The sequence below is a fragment of the Tachyglossus aculeatus genome, chromosome 11, assembly GCF_015852505.1.
Source record: "Tachyglossus aculeatus isolate mTacAcu1 chromosome 11, mTacAcu1.pri, whole genome shotgun sequence".
Classification (NCBI taxonomy): Eukaryota; Metazoa; Chordata; class Mammalia; order Monotremata; family Tachyglossidae; genus Tachyglossus; species Tachyglossus aculeatus.
In genome coordinates this window covers 3,477,744-3,495,945 of record NC_052076.1, presented here as the reverse complement: position 1 = coordinate 3,495,945, position 18,202 = coordinate 3,477,744, and the positions used below count along the sequence as shown (strand labels likewise).

General features: G+C 49.9%; 1 protein-coding gene across 1 annotated transcript; it reads right to left on the bottom strand.

Annotated features, from left to right (window-relative positions):
* Positions 1–278: 278 nt before the first annotated feature.
* On the bottom strand, positions 279–7,625 carry TMEM218 (transmembrane protein 218). Its single transcript, XM_038754641.1, has 4 exons — positions 7,600–7,625; positions 4,906–5,016; positions 4,094–4,196; positions 279–1,301 (listed from the first exon to the last, which is right to left on the bottom strand). Exons 2-4 carry the CDS (start codon positions 5,013–5,015, stop codon positions 1,167–1,169), a joined length of 348 nt encoding a protein of 115 aa, XP_038610569.1. The 5' UTR covers position 5,016; positions 7,600–7,625; the 3' UTR covers positions 279–1,166.
* Between the last annotated feature and the right edge of the window lie 10,577 nt (positions 7,626–18,202).

The window sequence follows — 18,202 nt, the reverse complement described above, 5'->3', positions numbered from 1 at the left end:
GCCCTCCGTCCCACCCCGGGGCTTGCTTTTCCAGGGCTGTTGGCCTCCAGCCTCCCTCTCCATCTCAGAGCCTGGCATCCCCAGGCCTCGGCAAGCCCTGAGCGCCGCCCCCCTCCCCACCGAGTGCGGAGCTGCCCCCGCTCTAGCCTCCGCCTCAGTTGGAGGCCGGGGCCCCCTCTTGACCCTCCCCACCGAATCCCAATTCACCAGCCCAGCTGCCCTAAGAAACCTGGGCAAGGACGGCGGAAACACGAGCGAGTGACAATCTTAACGCAAGGTGACAGACGTAAAAACATTTACAAATATAAGAATCCAAAAAGAGTTGACTACAAAATTGATGCTCCATCTATAGAATGGTGGCGGGGGGCGGATATAAATAAGTTTAAGAGGTGGCTGAGCAGGGGCCGTGGTGGGTGGGGGGAGAGGGGAGGGGGTCTGGTGGATTTGGGAGGGGAGGAGGGGGTTCAGCGGGGCATCAGGGGTCGTTCTTGACCTCAAAGACGGGAGCACAGAAAACCCAAGGCCAGTGGTGTGAAGGGCTTGCTTGAGTCCCTGGCCCCAACAGCTGAGTCCCCAACTCCAAAGGGGAGTTTTGGGGGCAGGGTGAGGCCGGGGGGCATTGGAGTCCCTGGTCCCCAACAAACCCCCCTGGGGAACGGGGGGCCAAGAACTCACCCCACCGTGCAGCATTCATTCCAGGTGGGGAGGCAAGCCCCCCTGCTCCCCAGGCCGAGCCCCGTGGGGCTAATGTCGGAACGCCTGCTAATTAGTTATTCATTTAATTTAACTTCACATTGCGTCTCCATTAGGCCCGAAGTGCTCCTCCTCTTCCTTCTCCATGCTACATCAGCATGGAGAATTAAAAAGCCGTAACTCTCCCCCATTCCTGCCTCAGAGACAGGAGGCGGCGGGGGCTGAAGTAGCAAAGGAGGAAGGAGAGAAGAGGCGGTGATGGGCAGATGGCCCCGGCCGTGCCCGGGAGAGGGGCAGGCTGGGATTCCCTGGTTTTGTTTGTGGATTCAAAATCCCCCCATCCCGTCCCGCTCTTCCCAGCCGGGCCGTGGGGCCTGTGATGAGGCCAGTGCTAGGGGACGGGGCGAGGCCCGCTGGTAGTCCACGCTCCCTCCGGCCGATGCCCCCCACGGTGCCCGGGCACGGGGCCGCCCTCAGGAGCCCCGCAGGGGCTTGGCACAGATGGGTTCGACGCCGTGCTGGACCAGCAGCAGGAAGAGGCTCCCGAGGAAGACGGCGGCGAGGAACGCCAGCAGGACGTAGCGGCCGATGAAGAACGGGTCCGTGACCTGCGGGAAGGCCAACGCTGAGGGCACTCCGTCCCTCCAGAAAAGTGGGTCATGGGGAGAGAGGAGGGAACACCCCACCACCCCAGCCCTCTCCTCCCCTCTGCCCGGCATCCGCGCTGGACGTGCCTCGGCCGGGCAACGTGCCGCCCGGAGAGCCCGGGCACGGGGGAGGCCAAGCTGCCCCTCGAAGAGCCAACCCCTACCCCTAGACACTTCGAAAGGCGCTGTAAAATCACCAGTGACACGTGGTTCTCTTATAATGCACATAGTACCTCAGTGACCTCATCTGGAAAATGGGGATTAAGGCTGTGAGCCCCCGGTGGGACAGCCTGATCACCTTGTAACCTCCCCAGCGCTTAGAACAGTGCTTGGCACATAGTAAGCACTCAATAAATGCCATTATTATTATTATTATTATTATTATTATTATTATTATTACTATTACTCCATCCTCTCCCATCTCCGTGATGGCAGAGGGGCCGGTGGGGCCGAGGGAAGAGCCCAGGACTGGCAGTTAGAAAGCCCTAGGTTCTAATCCCTTCTCTCCAGGTTGTCTGCTGGGTGACTTTGGGCAAGTCACTTCACTGCTCTGGGCCTCAGTTACTTCACTGGTAAAAGGGGGATTAATAACTATTAATAATAATAATAGTGATATTAAGCACTTACTACTACTACTAATAATAATGGCATTTATTAAGTGCTTACTATGTGCAAAGCACTGTTCTAAGCACTGGGGAGGTTACAAGGAGAAGCAGTGTGGCTCAGTGGAAAGAGCACGGGTTTTGGAGTCAGAGGTCACGGGTTCAAATCCCAGCTCTGCCAACTGTCAGCTGTGTGACTTTGGGCAAATTACTTCACTTCTCTGGGCCTCAGTTCCCTCATCTGGAAAATGGAGATTAAGACTGTGAGCCTAAAGGGGGACAGGGACTGTGTCCAAGCCGGTGATCTTGTATCTACCCCAGCGCTTAGAACAGCGTCTGGCACATAGTAAGCGCTGGCTTTCCCAAGCGCTTAGTCCAGGGCTCTGCACACAGTAAGCGCTCAATAAATACGATTGAATGAATGAATGTTTTGTTTTGTTGTCTGTCTCCCCCTTCTAGACTGTGAGCCCGTTGTCGGGTAGGGACTGTCTCTATATGTTGCCGACTTGGACTTCCCAAGAGCTTAGTACAGTGCTCTGCACACAGTAAGTGCTCAATAAATACGATTGAATGAATGAATGAATGTTGCCAACTTGTACTTCCCAAGCGCTTAGTACAGTGCTCTGCACACAGTAAGTGCCCAATAAATACAATTGAATGAATGAATGAATGTTGCCAACTTGTACTTCCCAAGTGCTTAGTACAGTGCTCTGCACACAGTAAGCACTCAATAAATACGATTGAATGAATGAATGAGGCCAACTTGTACTTCCCAAGCGCTCAGTACAGTGCTCTGCACACAGTAAGTGCTCAATAAATACGATTGATTGAATGAACGAATGAATGAATGAATACACAAATACTTTGAAAAAACCCCAAAGGGGCAGAGTTGGGTTTCAATGGGAGGTGGCTTCCTTCCCTGCCCCACGTTCATTCATTCATTCAATCGTATTTATTGAGCGCTGCACTGGACTAAGCGCTTGGGAAGTCCAAGTTGGCAACATCTAGAGACGGTCCCTGCCCAACAGCGGGCTCACAGTCTAGAAGGGGGAGACAGAGAACAGGACAAAACATATTAACAAAATAAAATAAATAGAATAAATACGTACAAATAAAATAGAGTAATAAATACGTATATACATATATACAGGTGCTGTGGGGAGGGGAAGGAGGTAAGGTGGGGGGATGGAGAGGGGGAGGAGGGGAAGAGGAAGGAGGGGGCTGAGTGTGGGAAGGCCTCCTGGAGGAGGTGAGCTCTCAGCAGGGCTTTGAAGGGAGGAAGGGAGCGAGCTGGGCGGATGGGCCCTCCACGTCACAGGAAGGCATGACTATTCCCACTTCCCAGGCTGAGCCACCCCATCCCGGCTTCGGAGTCAACTGCTTCTTGAGAGAATTGGCGGGAGGACCTTGGGACGGAAATCCAAGGCCTTGTCACCCAGCGTAGCTCAGTGGAAAGAGCCCGGGCTTTGGAGTCGGAGGTCATGGGTTCGAATCCCAGCTCCACCATCTGTCAGCTGTGTGACTTTGGGCAAGTCACTTCACTTCTCTGGGCCTCGTTACCTCATCTGGAAAATGGGGATTAAGACTGGGGATTTAGAGAAGCAGCGTGGCTCAGCGGAAAGAGCCCGGGCTTTGGAGTCAGAGGTCATGGGTTCGAATCCCGACTCCACCGCCTGTCTGCTGTGTGACCTTGGGCGGGTCAGTTCACTTCTCTGAGCCTCAGTTCCCTCACCTGTAAAATGGGGATTAAGACGTGGGATAACCTGATCACCTTGTAACCTCCCCAGCGCTTAGAACAGCGCTTTGCACATAGTAAGCGCTTAACAGATGCCATCATTACATTACTGTGAGCCCCCTGAGGGACAACCTGATCACCTTGTAACCTCCCCAGCGCTTAGAACAGTGCTTTGCACAGAGGAAGCGCTTAACAAATGCCATCACTACATTACTGTGAGCCCCCTGAGGGACAACCTGATCACCTTGTAACCTCCCCAGCGCTTAGAACAGCGCTTTGCACATAGTAAGCGCTTAATAGATGCCATCATCATCCCTTCGGAGAGCACCCCGGCCCATCAGCCTCGCTCCGCTCCCGGGGCTCCCTGGGGTGGAGAAAGGAGATTCCCGATCACGGCCCCGACTTCGGATGCTCACCTTGACCTCGACCGTCGGTATCGGAAACTCCCCGGCCCGGGGGAGCAGCAGGAGGACAGCCGTGGCGATCAGGGCGGCGAGGAAAACAAAAATGACCGACAACCTGGGGGGGGCAACGGACGGATGCGGGAAGCCCGGATGGCCGCCAGCCCTGGATGGGGAGCCGGCTCACGGGTCATCAATCGTATTTATTGTCATCAATCGTATTTATTGAGCGCTTACTATGTGCAGAGCACTATACTAAGCGCTTGGGAAGTACAAACTGGCAACACATAGAGACAGTCCCTACCCAACAGTGGGCTCACAGTCTAAAAGGGGGAGACAGAGAACAAAACCAAACATACCAACAAAATAAAATAAATAGGATAGATATGTACAAGTAAAATAAATAAATTAATAGAGTAATAAATATGTACAACCATATATACATATATACAGGTGCTGTGGGGAAGGGAAGGAGGTAAGATGGGATGGAGAGGGGGACGAGGGGGAGAGGAAGGAAGGGGCTCAGTCTGGGAAGGCCTCCTGGAGGAGGTGAGCTCTCAGCAGGGCCTTGAAGGGAGGAAGAGAGCTAGCTTGGCGGATGGGCAGAGGGATTGGGGGCATCCCAGGCCCGGGGGAGGACGTGGGCCGGGGGTCGATGGCGGGACAGGCGAGAACGAGGTACGGTGAGGAGATTAGCGGCGGAGGAGCGGAGGGTGCGGGCTGGGCAGTAGCTGGCGGGTCGGCCAGTCGTCGCTCCCTCTGGGTAGCCCAACGGGCCACCAGCCCAACCCACCTCCCGCCCAGCCGGGCACCGGCCGGGCGCTTACCTGGTAGGCCCAGACGCCCTCGACAGCAGCAGGCACAGAAGCAGAACCGCCACCCACATCAGCGCCAAGATGAAGACACCCCCTCCCACGCCGAGCACGGTGCTGGCCATTCTGTGAAAGAAATCATAATCATTATAACGGCGGTAGTTGTTAGGCATTTACTACGTGCCAGGCGCTGTTCTAAGCGCCGGGGAAGATACAGGATAATCAGGTCAGGCAACGTCTCTGTCAATCAATCAATCAACCATGTTTATTGAGCGCTTACTGTGTGCAGAGCACTGTACTAGGGGCTTGGGAAGTACAAGTTGGCAACATATAGAGACAGTCCCTACCCAACAGTGGGCTCACAGTCTAAAAGGGGGAGACAGAGAACAATCAATCAATCAATCAATCATGTTTATTGAGCGCTTACTGTGTGCAGAGCACTGGACTAAGTGCTTGGGAAGTACAAGTTGGCAACATAGAGAGCCAGTCCCTACCCAACAGTGGGCTCACAGTCTAAAAGGGGGAGACAGAGAACAATCAATCAATCAATCGTGTTTATTGAGCGCTTACTGTGTGCAGAGCACTGGACTAAGCGCTTGGGAAGTCCAAGTTGGCAACATCGAGAGACAGTCCCTACCCAACAGTGGGCTCACAGTCTAAAAGGGGGAGACAGAGAACAATCAATCAATCAATCGTGTTTATTGAGCGCTTACTCTGTGCAGAGCACTGGACTAAGCGCTTGGGAAGTACAAGTTGGAAACATAGAGAGACAGTCCCTACCCAACAGTGGGCTCACAGTCTAAAAGGGGGAGACAGAGAACAAAACCAAACATACTAACAAAATAAAATAAATAGAATAGATATGTACAAGTAAAATAAATACAAGTAAATACATGTACAAGGAAAAATGTCCACACAGGGCTCACAATAATAATAATAATAATGATGGCATTTACTAAGCGATTACTATGTGCCAAGCACTGTTCTAAGCGCTGGGGAGGTGACAAGGTGATCAGGTTGTCCCACATGGGGCTCGCAGTCTTCATCCCCATTTTACAGATGAGGTAACTGAGGCCCAGAGAAGTGAAGTGACATGCCCAAAGTCACACAGCTGGCAATTGGCGGAGCCGGGATTTGAACCCATGACCTCTGACTCCAGAGCCCGGGCTCTTTCCACTGAGCCACGCTGAAGACTGGCTCCGTCAATTATCAGCTGTGTGACTTTGGGCAAGTCACTTAACTTCTCTGTGCCTCAGTTACCTCATCTGTAAAATGTGGATGAAGACTGTGAGCCCCACAGTCTGATCACCTTGCAACCTCTCCATCGCTTAGAACAGTGCTTTGCACATAGTAAGCGCTTAATAAATGGTATCATTATTATTATTATTATTAATGGTATTTATTGAGCATGTACTGTGTGCAGAGACTAAGCGCTTGGGACAATAAAATACAACAATAAAGAGACATTCCCGATTCGCAACGAGTTTACAGTCTGACTGACATTAACCAGCGCATCGAAGCAGCCTGGCTCAGTGGAAAGAGCGCAGACTTGGGAGTCAGAGGTCATGGGTTCGAATCCTGACTCCGCCCCTTTCATTCATTCATTCAATCGTATTTATTGAGCACTTACTGTGTGCAGAGCACTGTACTAAGCGCTTGGGAAGTCCAAGTTGGCATCATATAGAGACGGTCCCTACCCAACAGTGGGTTCACAGTCTAGAAAGGGGAGACGGACAACAAAACATATTAACAAAATAAAATAGAATAAATATGTACAAGTAAAATAGAGTAAGAAATATGTACAAAGATATATACATATATATAGGTGCTGTGGGGCCTCTGGGCCTCAGTGACCTCATCTGTAAAACGGGGATGAATAATAATAATGACGGCATTTATTAAGCACTTACTACGTGCAAAGCACTGTTCTAAGCTTTGGGGAGGTTACAAGGTGATCAGTTTGTCCCACAGGGAGCTCACAGTCTTCATCTCCATTTTACAGAGGTGGGAACTGAGGCACAGAGAAGGGAAGTGACTAGCCCAAAATCACACAGCAGACAAGTGGTGGAGCCGGAATTCGAACCCATGGCCTCTGACTCCAAAGCCCGGGCTCTTTCCACTGAGCCACACTGAAGACTGGGAGCCCCTTACTCTCCCCCTCGTCCCCCTCTCCATCCCCCCATCTTACCTCCCTCCCTTCCCCACAGCACCTGTATATATGTTTATATGTTTGTACATATTTTTTTACTCTATTTATTTATTTATTTTATTAGTACATATCTATTCTATTTTATTTTGTTAGTATGTTTGGTTTTGTTCTCTGTCTCCCCCTTTTAGACTGTGAGCCCACTGTTGGGTAGGGACTGTCTCTATATGTTGCCAATTTGTACTTCCCAAGCGCTTAGTACAGTGCTCTGCACATAGTAAGCGCTCAATAAATACGATTGATGATGATGACGATGATGTGGGACAACCGGATCACCTTGTATCCCCCCAGCGCTTAGTACAGTGCTTTGCACCTAGTAAGCGCTTGACAAATATCATCTAGACTGTGAGCCCGCTGTTGGGTAGGGACCGTCTCTATATGTTGCCGACTTGTACTTCCCAAGCGCTTAGTACAGTGCTCTGCACATAGTAAGCGCTCAATAAATATGATTGAATGGATGAATCATTATTATTATCCTCTGTCCCCAGGCCCAGTCTCCTCACCCTCCAGGGAGCGGACCAGTCCTTCCGAGAGCGGCGCCGGCCAATCACAAGTGAGCTCTCATCCAGCCCCTCCCTCCCCGCCAATCACAGATGCTCTTTCTCCCTTTCGCCCCGCCTCCATCGCTCCCCTCCCTCCGTTTCCCCTGGCAACGCGAGGACCGGCGGCGGAGGACGCAGTCGCCCCCTGCCATTGGTCGAGAGTCTGATCAGGCCCAAATGCTATTGGCTGGCGGCGGGATAGCCTGCTTGGCCATTGGTCGGTTATCTTGGGGGGCGGGGACTCGGGCGGAAGGGCGAGCCCGCGTCGTTACCATGGAGATGGCCCCGGGCCTTTAGGACTAGCCGCCACTTCCTGTCTATAATAATAATAATAATGGCATTTATTAAGCAGTTACTATGTGCAAAGCACTGTTCTAAGCGTTGGGGACTTGGTAACCCAAGTGATCAGGTTGTCCCATGGGGGGCTCACAGTCTTCAGCCCCATTTTACAGATGAGGTAACTGAGGCCTGGAGAATTCATTCATTCAGTCGTATTTATTGAGCGCTTACTGTGTGCAGAGCACTGTACTAAGCGCTTGGGAAGTACAAGTCACTAAATTTCTCTGTGCCTCAGTTACCTCATCTGTAAAATGGGGATTAAAACTGTGAGCCCCCCATGGGACAACCTGATTACCTTGTCATCTCCCCAGTGCTTAGAACAGTGCTTTGCACATAGTAAGCGCTTAAATACCATTATTATTATTATTATTATCTTGTATATACCCTAGCACTTAGTACAGTGCCTGGCACCCAGTTAGCGCTTAACAGTTACCACTATTGAGAAGCAGCGTGGCTCAGTGGAAACAGCCCAGGCTCTGGAGTCAGAGATCATGGGTTCAAATCCCGGCTCCTCCAGCTGTCAGCTGTGTGACTTTGGGCAAGTCACTTCACTTCTCTGGGCCTCAGTTACCTCATCTGTAAAATGGGGATTAAACCTGTGAGCCCCCCATGGGACAACCTGATTACCCTGTCGTTCATTCAATCGTATTTATTGAGCGCTTACTGTGTGCAGAGCACCAGACTAAGCGCTTGGGAAGTCCAAGTTGGCAACATATAGAGACGGTCCCTACCTGACAGCGGGCTCACAGTCACTGTCACCTCCCCAGTGCTTAGAACAGTGCTTTGCACATAGTAAGCGCTTAACAAATACCATTTATTATTATTATTATTATTGTTGTTGTTGTTGTTGTTGTTGTTGTTATATTTTCATGCTGGCCTCCCGGCTTGTGTGCTGGTGTCTCTGGCCGCCCACCACAGTAAGTGAGTGATCCAAGCCATGGGACAGAGCGGAGAGTCGACGATGGGACTAAGTGCGGAGCTGAAATGCCGAGCCTTCGGGCCTCAGTGTCTTCTGCTCTGGAGAGGTCCCCTCAATCAATCCATCAATCAATCAATCATATTTATTGAGCGCTCACTGTGTGCAGAGCACTGGACTAAGCGCTTGGGAAGTACAAGTTGGCAACATATAGAGACGGTCCCTACCCAACCCTCAGGCTGGGCTGGGGGGTCTCAGTGTCTCCTGCCCCTCTCCCCTCAGGCCGGAGGTCTCAGTGTCTTCTGCTCCCTATGGAAAGCCACCTGGCTCTCATCGGAAGCAGCGTGGCTCAGTGGAAAGAGCCCGGGCTTTGGAGTCAGAGGTCATGGGTTCGAATCCTGGCTCTGCCGACTGTCAGCTGGGTGACTTTGGGCAAGTCACTTCACTTCTCTGGGCCTCGGTGACCTCATCTGGAAAATGGGGATGAAGACTGTGAGCCCCCCCCCCGTGGGACAACCTGATCACCTTGTAACCTCCCCGGCGCTTAGAACAGGGCTTTGCACATAGTAAGCACTTAACAAATGCCATTATTATTATTATTATTATTATTATTATTATTATTATTATTATTATTATTATTATTATCGGGCCTCATGGTGTCAGGAGAGCCCGCATGGCTCTCAGGGCAACCTTGCTGCTTGCCCACTATGACCCTGACCACTGATTTAGGACTGAGTAGCCCTCGCTCGGAGCTAAAGCGACCCCGAATGGAGTTCCCCTCCAGGAGGCCTTCCCAGACTGAGCCCCCTCTTTCCTCTCCCCCTCCTCCCCCTCTCCATCGCCCCCGCCTTACCTCCTTCCCTTCCCCACAGCACCTGTATATATGTTTGTATGGATTTATTACTCTATTTATTTATTTTGCTTGTACATATTTATTCTACTTATTTTATTTTGTTAATATGTTTTGTTTTGTTCTCTGTCTCCCCCTTCTAGACTGTGAGCCCGCTGTTGGGTAGGGACCGTCTCTGTATGTTGCCAACTTGGACTTCCCAAGCGCTTTGTACAGTGCTCTGCACACAGCGCTCAATAAATACGATTGATTGATTGATCGGCTTTGAGGCCCAGTGGCTGGGAAGTCCCAGAAACCCGGCCTGATCCGGAGGGGTATCCCAGGCCTAGAGCCCCATTCCACACTAGGGCTCCTCCGTCTTCTTGGGTGGCAACTACCCAGCCTCCTGGGTCCGGCCAAACTATCCCGGCTCCGCCACTTGTCTGCTGTGTGACCTTGGGCAAGTCACTTCACTTCTCTGTGCCTCAGTTCCCTCATCTGTCAAATGAGGATTAAGATGGTGAGCCCCATGTGGGACAGGGACTGCGTCCAACCCGATTTGCCTGTATCCACCCCAGCGCTTAGTACAGTGCCTGGCACATAGTAAGCACTTAATAAATGCCATTTAAAAAATACTGTTATTATTATTATTATTATTGTTATGGGACTCTGGGAGATTTGAGAGTTTCCTGGGGAATGTTCCCCAGCCTTCCCCACTCCGGGACTGTGGAAAACTGTGAAGCAGCATGGCTCAGTGGAAAGAGCCCAGGCTTTGGAGTCAGAGTTCATGGGTTCGAATCCCGGCTCTACCAATTGTCAGCTGTGTGACTCTGGGCAAGTCACTTCACTTCTCTGGGCCTCAGTTCCCTCATCTGCAAAATGGGGATGAAGACTGTGAGCACCCCATGGGACAACCTGATCACCTTGTAACCTCCTCAGCACTTAGAACAGTGCTTTGCACATAGTAAGCGCTTAATAAATGCCATTAAAAATACCGTTATTATTATTATTATTATTGTTATGGGACTCTGGGAGATTTGAGAGTTTCCCGGGGAATGTTCCCCAGCCTTCCCCACTCCGGGACTGTGGAAAACTGTGAGCCCGGGATGCCGACTGGAGTGGGCAGAGGGTCATTTCATTCATTCATTCATTCAATCGTAGTTATTGAGCGCTTACTGTGTGCAGAGCACTGTACTAAGCGCTTGGGAAGTACAAGTTGGCAACATCTAGAGGCGGTCCCTACCCAACAACGGGCTCACAGTCTAGAAGGGAGAGACAGACAAAACAGAACACGTGGACAGGTGTCAGGTCGTCAGAATAAATAGAAACAAAGCTAGATGCACATCATTAACAAAATAAATAGAATATTAAATATGTACAAGTAAAATAAATAGAGTAATAAATCTATACAAGCATATATACAGGTGCTGTGGAGAGGGGAAGGAGGTAGGGCCTGGGGGATGGGAGGAGGGGGCTCAGTCTGGGAAGGCCTCCTGGAGGAGGTGAGCTCTCTGTAGGGCTTTGAAGGGAACTTGTACTTCCCAAGCGCTTAGTACAGTGCTCTGGCCACAGTAAGCGCTCAATAAATACGATTGAATGAATGAAAGGGAGGAAGGCATCCTGTGTCCATCGCGGCCCAACTCCTCCAGGATCCAAGTGAATGGCTGGCCTGCGAAGCCATCTCTGGGCACTTCAGGGGGCCCCAGAAAGCAGGCCCTTCTGCTCTGATGTGGGTACTTGGTGGACGCACTTGTCAGCTGTGTGACTTTGGGCAAGTCACTTCACTTCTCTGGGCCTCAGTTACCTCCTCTGTAAAAGGGGGATGAAGACTGTGGGCCCCGCCGGGCAGTAACCTGATCACCTTGTAACTCCCCAGCGCTTAGAACAGTGCTTCATTCATTCATTCATTCCGTCATATTTATCGAGCGCTTACTGTGTGCAGAGCACTCTACTAAGCGCTTGGGAAATAGGGAAGCAGCGTGGCTCAGAGGAAAGAGCCCGGGCTTTGAAGTCAGAGGTCATCGGGTCAAATCCCGGCTCTGCCACTTGTCAGCTGTGTGACTCTGGGCAAGTCACTTCACTTCTCTGGGCCTCAGTGACCTCCTCTGTAAAATGGGGATGAAGACCGTGAGCCCCACGTGGGACAACCTGATCACCTTGTAAATTCCCCAGCGCTTAGAACAGTGCTTTGCACATAGTAAGCGCTTAATAAATGCCATTATTATTATTATTATTATTATTATTATTATTATTATTATTATTATTGACTCTATTCAGGACCCAGCCCCCGCTGGCTGCCACAAATCCCCGAACTTGGTGCCCGGTCCATGCCACCTCAATGCTGGGCCCCCAGGAGCCAGCCCCGCCTCCAGGAGAGAGCAATTTAACGCCATTTCCAACTTAAGCACCATATCTACGGGGCGTGAAATTAGTTCCAGCAAGCAGCAAATTTGCCGCTAATAAAAATATTTAGCGATTCACTTGTCTTTAAATCAGCAGCGGAATATTCCCCCGGCTTGCATCGAAGCCCCTGTCTCCCGGTTCTAATATTTGATAATGGAGCCGGAGCCGCTCAGCCAAAGCTGGGGCTCGGGACTTTGGAAGAAGAAGGTTTCACCAAGATGCTCCCTCTCCGTGCCCCAAATTTCCTCTCTTCGCCTTGCCAGCCTGTGTTCGGGCCCGGGATGCTGCTGCTCCTTGGAGTTGGCGAATTTGTCTTGGTGGATACGATTTAGTTTTCCCTTTGGGTTAGTCAAGGAACCAGGGGGACTCCGGCCGCCTCCCTAGTCTCCCCATCCCGCCCCATCCCACAAATTGGGAAGCCCTGTGTGGGATGAATCGTCTGAGAAGGAGGGAGAAGAAACATAGGAGCCCCATTTTACCGAGGCACAAAAAAGTCACCACAGAGTGCCAGTGGTGGAGCCAGGAGTAGGACTCAGATTCTCCGACTCTAGAGCAGCTACAGCAGGAAGGAGTGAGGTTAGACCGCAGGGAGAACTTCCTGCCAGGGAATGGTGGAGGACATTGGACCCGGGACTGAGGGGAGGCACTAAAAACAAGATTGAGTCTTCTCAGTCTGGGAGGGGGAAGGGGCAAGTTGTTTTGGAAGCAGGGGGATGGACAAGATGACTCGTTCAATCGTATTTATTGAGCACTTACTGTGTGCAGAGCACTATACTAAGCGCTCAGGGCCTCCTAGCCAGAGGAGTCTGGGAATCAGAGTGCCACAGATGGCATTAGAGTGGAGTGGGGGTCCATGGGGAAGGGCATAACAGCTCCTCGGGGGCATCATCATCATCATCAATCGTATTTATTGAGCGCTTACTGTGTGCAGAGCACTGTACTAAGCGCTCCACCCCTGCCACCTACCCTGGCTCGCTTCCTCCCTCCCCTTCCCCCCGGCTCCCTCAGAGTACCAGGGGGACCAGCTAATTGGCAGAATTGGCGTGAGGGCCTCTCTGGGCCCGGCCGCCCTCACGGGAAGCCCAGCTGGATTAGCTCTTCCTTGCTCCGGGCAGAAATCAATTTTAATCGTCCTGACAGGAAATGAAGATGTAACCAACCAGCCCAATGAGGGGAGGAGGGAAGGGGAGGGGAGGGATGAGCTCCCTTCTCCATCCGCCCTCTCCTCTGTCTCTCTCTCCTACTCACTTTTCCCATCTTTCCGTTTCCACCTCCACGGTGGACTATTCCCTTGGCCTCCCTTCACACCTTTCATTCATTCATTCATTCAACCGTATTTATTAAGCGCTTACTGTGTGCAGAGCACTGGACTAAGCGCTTGGGAAGTACAAGTTGGCAACATATAGACAGTCCCTACGCAACAGCAGGCTCACAGTCTAGAAGGGGGAGACAGGCAACAAAACAAAACATGGAGACATTCATTCATTCAATCGTATTTATTGAGCGCTTACTGTGTGCAGAGCACTGGACTAAGCGCTTGGGAAGTACAAGTTGGCAACATATAGACAGCCCTTACCCAACAGCGGGCTCCGATCTAGAAGGGGGAGACAGACAACATAACAAAACTTGGAGAAATTCATTCATTCATTCATTCAATCATATTTATTGAGCGCTTACTGTGTGCAGAGCACTGGACTAAGCGCTTGGGAAGTACAAATCGGCAACATATAGACAGCCCCTACCCAACAGCGGGCTCCAATCTAGAGGGGGGAGACAGACAACGAAACAAAACATGGAGACATTCATTCATTCATTCATTCAATCGTATTTATTGAGCGCTTACTGTGTGCAGAGCACTGTACTAAGCGCTTGGGAAGTACAAGTCGGCAACATATAGACAGCCCCTACCCAACAGCGGGCTCACAGTCTATAAGGGGGAGACAGACAACAAAACAAAACATGGAGACATTCATTCATTCATTCATTCAATCGTATTTATTGAGCGCTTACTGTGTGCAGAGCACTGTACTAAGCGCTTGGGAAGTACAAGTCGGCAACATATAGACAGTCCCTACCCAACAGCGGGCTCACAGTCTAGAAGGGGGAGACAGAGAACAAAACAAAACATGGAGACATTCATTCATTCATTCATGCAATTGTATTTATTGAGTGCTTACTGCATGCAGAGCACTGAACTAAGCGCTTGGGAAGTACAAGTTGGCGACATATAGACAGTCCCTACCCAACAGCGGGCTCACAGTCTAGATTAAGACCTAAATCTAAAGATTAAGACCTTTTCCCCAAAGGACCTTCGGGCAACGCCAGGCCCGGAGCCAGCCTGGTCTGGCCGGCTTCCAGGCTGCAGGGGCCTCGGGAAAAACCGTTGCCTTCCCCTCATTCCCGTCTCCATTTCTTTCTTTGTGTCTTCCATGGATTGGGGTCCCTCTTTGAGACTGTGAGCCCACTGTTGGGCAGGGACTGTCTCTATGTGTTGCCAATTTGTACTTCCCAAGCGCTTAGTCCAGTGCTCTGCACACAGTAAGCGCTCAATAAATACGATTGATGATGATGGGGCAGGGGTCCAGAACAGCCTAGATTCCCATTCCCAGACCCATCCAGGAGCTCCTGCCCACCCAGTGTCAGGGACACCCAAAGTAGACCATAATGTCATGAGAAGCAGCGTGGCTCAGTGGAAAGAGCACGGACTTTGAAGCCAGAGGTCGTGGGTTCGAATCCTGGCTCTGCCACTTGTCAGCTGTGTGACTTTGGGCAAGTCACTTAACTTCTCTGGGCCTCAGTTACCTCATCTGTAAAATGGGGATGAAGATTGTGAGCCCCATGTGGGACAACCTGATCACCTAGTATACCCCCAGCGCTTAGAACAGTGCCTTGCACATAGTAAGCGCTTAATAAATGCCATTATTATTATTATTATTATTATTATTATTATTATTATTATTATTATTATTATAATGTCTGATCCCTGGCAGTGTGATGAACCCCTAAAGGTCCACTGGTCAGCGACGGCTTGCCACCTTCCCACCCCACACCCATCTGGAAGCGTGGCCTCTGTTGGGCAAAGTCACGGTTGGTTTTACACTAGAACAGGCCCAAATATGTCATAGAGACGGTCCCTGCCTTCAGGGAGGGTAGCATCTAAAGCCACCCCCCCGGGGTGCACATGCTGTCTCCTCCATTTTCTTTGTTCTGCTGGCCTTTTAGTTCTTAATGAGAACTGTGACCTTGGGCAAGTCACTTAACTTCTCTGAGCCTCAGTTACCTCATCTGTAAAATGGGGATTAAGACTGTGAACCCCACATGGGACAACCTGATCACTTTGTATCCCCCCCAGCGCTTAGAACAGTGCCTTGTACATAGTAAGCGCTTAACAAATGCCAACATTATTATTATTATTTTAGTTCTTAATGCTTCTCTTAGTTCTTAAGAGAAGCGGCATGGCTCAGTGGAAAGAGCCCGGGCTTTGGAGTCAGAGGTCATGGGTTCAAATCCCGGCTCTGCCAACTGTCAGGTGCGTGACTTTGGGCAAGTTGCTTCACTTCTCTGGGCCTCAGTTCCCTCATCTGGAAAATGGGGTTGAAGACTCTGAGCCCCCAGTGGGACAACCTGATCACCTTGTATCCCCCCCCAGCGCTTAGAACAGTGCTTTGCACATAGTAAGTGCTTAATAAATGCTACCATTATTATTAATGCAGTAGCAGCACTCAGGGAAATCGTATGTACTCGGAGGGCTAAAGTTAGGAAACAAGAAATGAGATACCATTTGAATGAGGCAAAAAGAAGCGGAAGATATCTTTTAGGTACATATTATTATATATATAATATTATATGTATATTCCTCTATTTATTGTACTTGTACACATTTATTCTATTTATTTTATTCAGTTAATATGTTTGGTTTTGTTCTCTGTCTGCCCCTTCTAGACTGTGAGCCCACTGTTGGGTAGGGACCATCTCTGTATGTTGCCAACTTGTACTTCCCAAGTGCTTAGTACGCAGTAAGCGCTCAATAAATACGATTGAATGATTGAATGAATGAATAAGTGGGTGGAGAAGCCATCCTGGAAGCTAAACAATTAATCCCACCCTCTTTTCTTCCTACCAATCCAATCTACAAGCCACTCCTCCTTTTCTACTCATTCTTATGGTTTCTAATCTATCTAGGTTGGTTGTATGCAGCAATCGAAGTCGTAATAACCATATTTAGTACAGTACCTGCCACCTAATAAGTGCTTGACAAATACCATTATTATTAATAAAAATAATAATAAGTGGTCTCTGGGTGCACATAGAAGCAATAATGGTATTTATTAAGTGCTTACTTTGTGCAGAGCACTCTATTAGGGGAGCAGCGTGGCTCAGTGGAAAGAGCCCGGGCTTTGGAGTCAGAGGTCATGGGTTCAAATCCCGGCTCCACCAGTTGTCCGCTGTGTGACTTTGGGCAAGTCACTTCACTTCTCTTTGCCTCAGTTACCTCATCTGCAAAATGGGGATTAAGACTGTGAGCCTCCAGTGGGACAACCTGATCACCTTGTAACTTCCTCAGCGCTTAGAACAGCACCTGTATATATGTATATACATATTTATTACTCTATTTATTTATTTATTTTACTTGTACATATCTATTCTATTTATTTTATTTTGTTAGTATGTTTGGTTTTGTTCTCTGTCTCCCCCTTTCAGACTGTGAGCCCACTGTTGGGTAGGGACTGTCTTTATATAATAATAATAATAATGATAGCATTTATCAAGTGCTTACTATGTGCAATGCACTGTTCTAAGCGCTGGGGAGGTTACAATGTGATGAGGTTGTCCCATGGGGGGGCTCACAGTCTCAATCCTCATTTTACAGATGAGGGAACTGAGGCACAGAGAAGTGAAGTGACTTGCCCAAAGTCACACAGCTGGCAATTGGCAGAGCCGGGATTTGAACCCATGACCTCTGACTCCAAAGCCTGGGCTCTTTCCACTGAGCCACGCTGCTTCTATATGTTGCCATCTTGTACTTCCCAAGCGCTTAGTACAGTGCTCTGCACACAGTAAGCGCTCAATAAATACGATTGATTGATTGATTAGAACAGTGCTTTGCACATAGTAAGTGCTTAATAAATGCCATTATTATTATTATTATTAGATTTTGGGGAGGAAATTCACAGGTGGAATTGGATGGCACTGTACTGCACACTTGGGAAAGTACACCAGAAGCCTGTTACCTGGCCATAAGGAGCTTATATGCTAACAGCGGAGGCAGAATAAAAATATTTTCAGAGAGGGAAATGAGAATAAATACTTGACTGTACAATTGACAGTGCGTATGCAGTATCCCGGGGTGATGACGATGGGTATAAATAAATAACCGCCAGTTTGTCGTGCCTTCCGTATTGGACTCTGAGCTCCTTGAAGGCAGAGACTGTGTTATGCCCTCCCTTGACCCCCAAGTGCCTGGTCCAGGGGGGCCGGGTACACTTGATGATGATGGCATTTATTAAGCGCTTACTATGTGCAAAGCACTGTTCTAAGCGCTGGGGAGTTTACAAGGTGATCAGTTTGTCCCACGGGGGGCTCACAGTCTTAACCCTCATTTTACAGATGAGGTCACTGAGGCCCAGAGGAGTGAAGAGACTTGCCCAAAGTCACACAGCTGACAATTGGCAGAGCTGCGATTTGAACCCATGACCTCTGACTCCAAAGCCCGGGCTCTTTCCACTGAGCCACGCGGCTTCTCTAGAGAGGTGGGCATAGAGAGGTTAAATGATGATGATGATGATGATGGCTTTTAATAAGCGCTTACTATGTGCAAAGCACTGTTCTAAGCACTGGGGAGTTTACAAGGTGATCAGGTTGTCCCACGGGGGGCTCACAGTCTTAATCCCCATTTTACAAATGAGGTCACTGAGGCCCAGAGAAGTGAAGTGACTTGCCCCAAGTCACACAGCTGACAATTGGTCTCAGGAAAGAGTTGAAGATGTTTGTTTGCAGTGGTATTTGTTAAGCGCTTACTATGTGCCGGACACTGTACTAAGGTCTGCAGTCGATACAAGCTAATAAGGTTGCTCCCC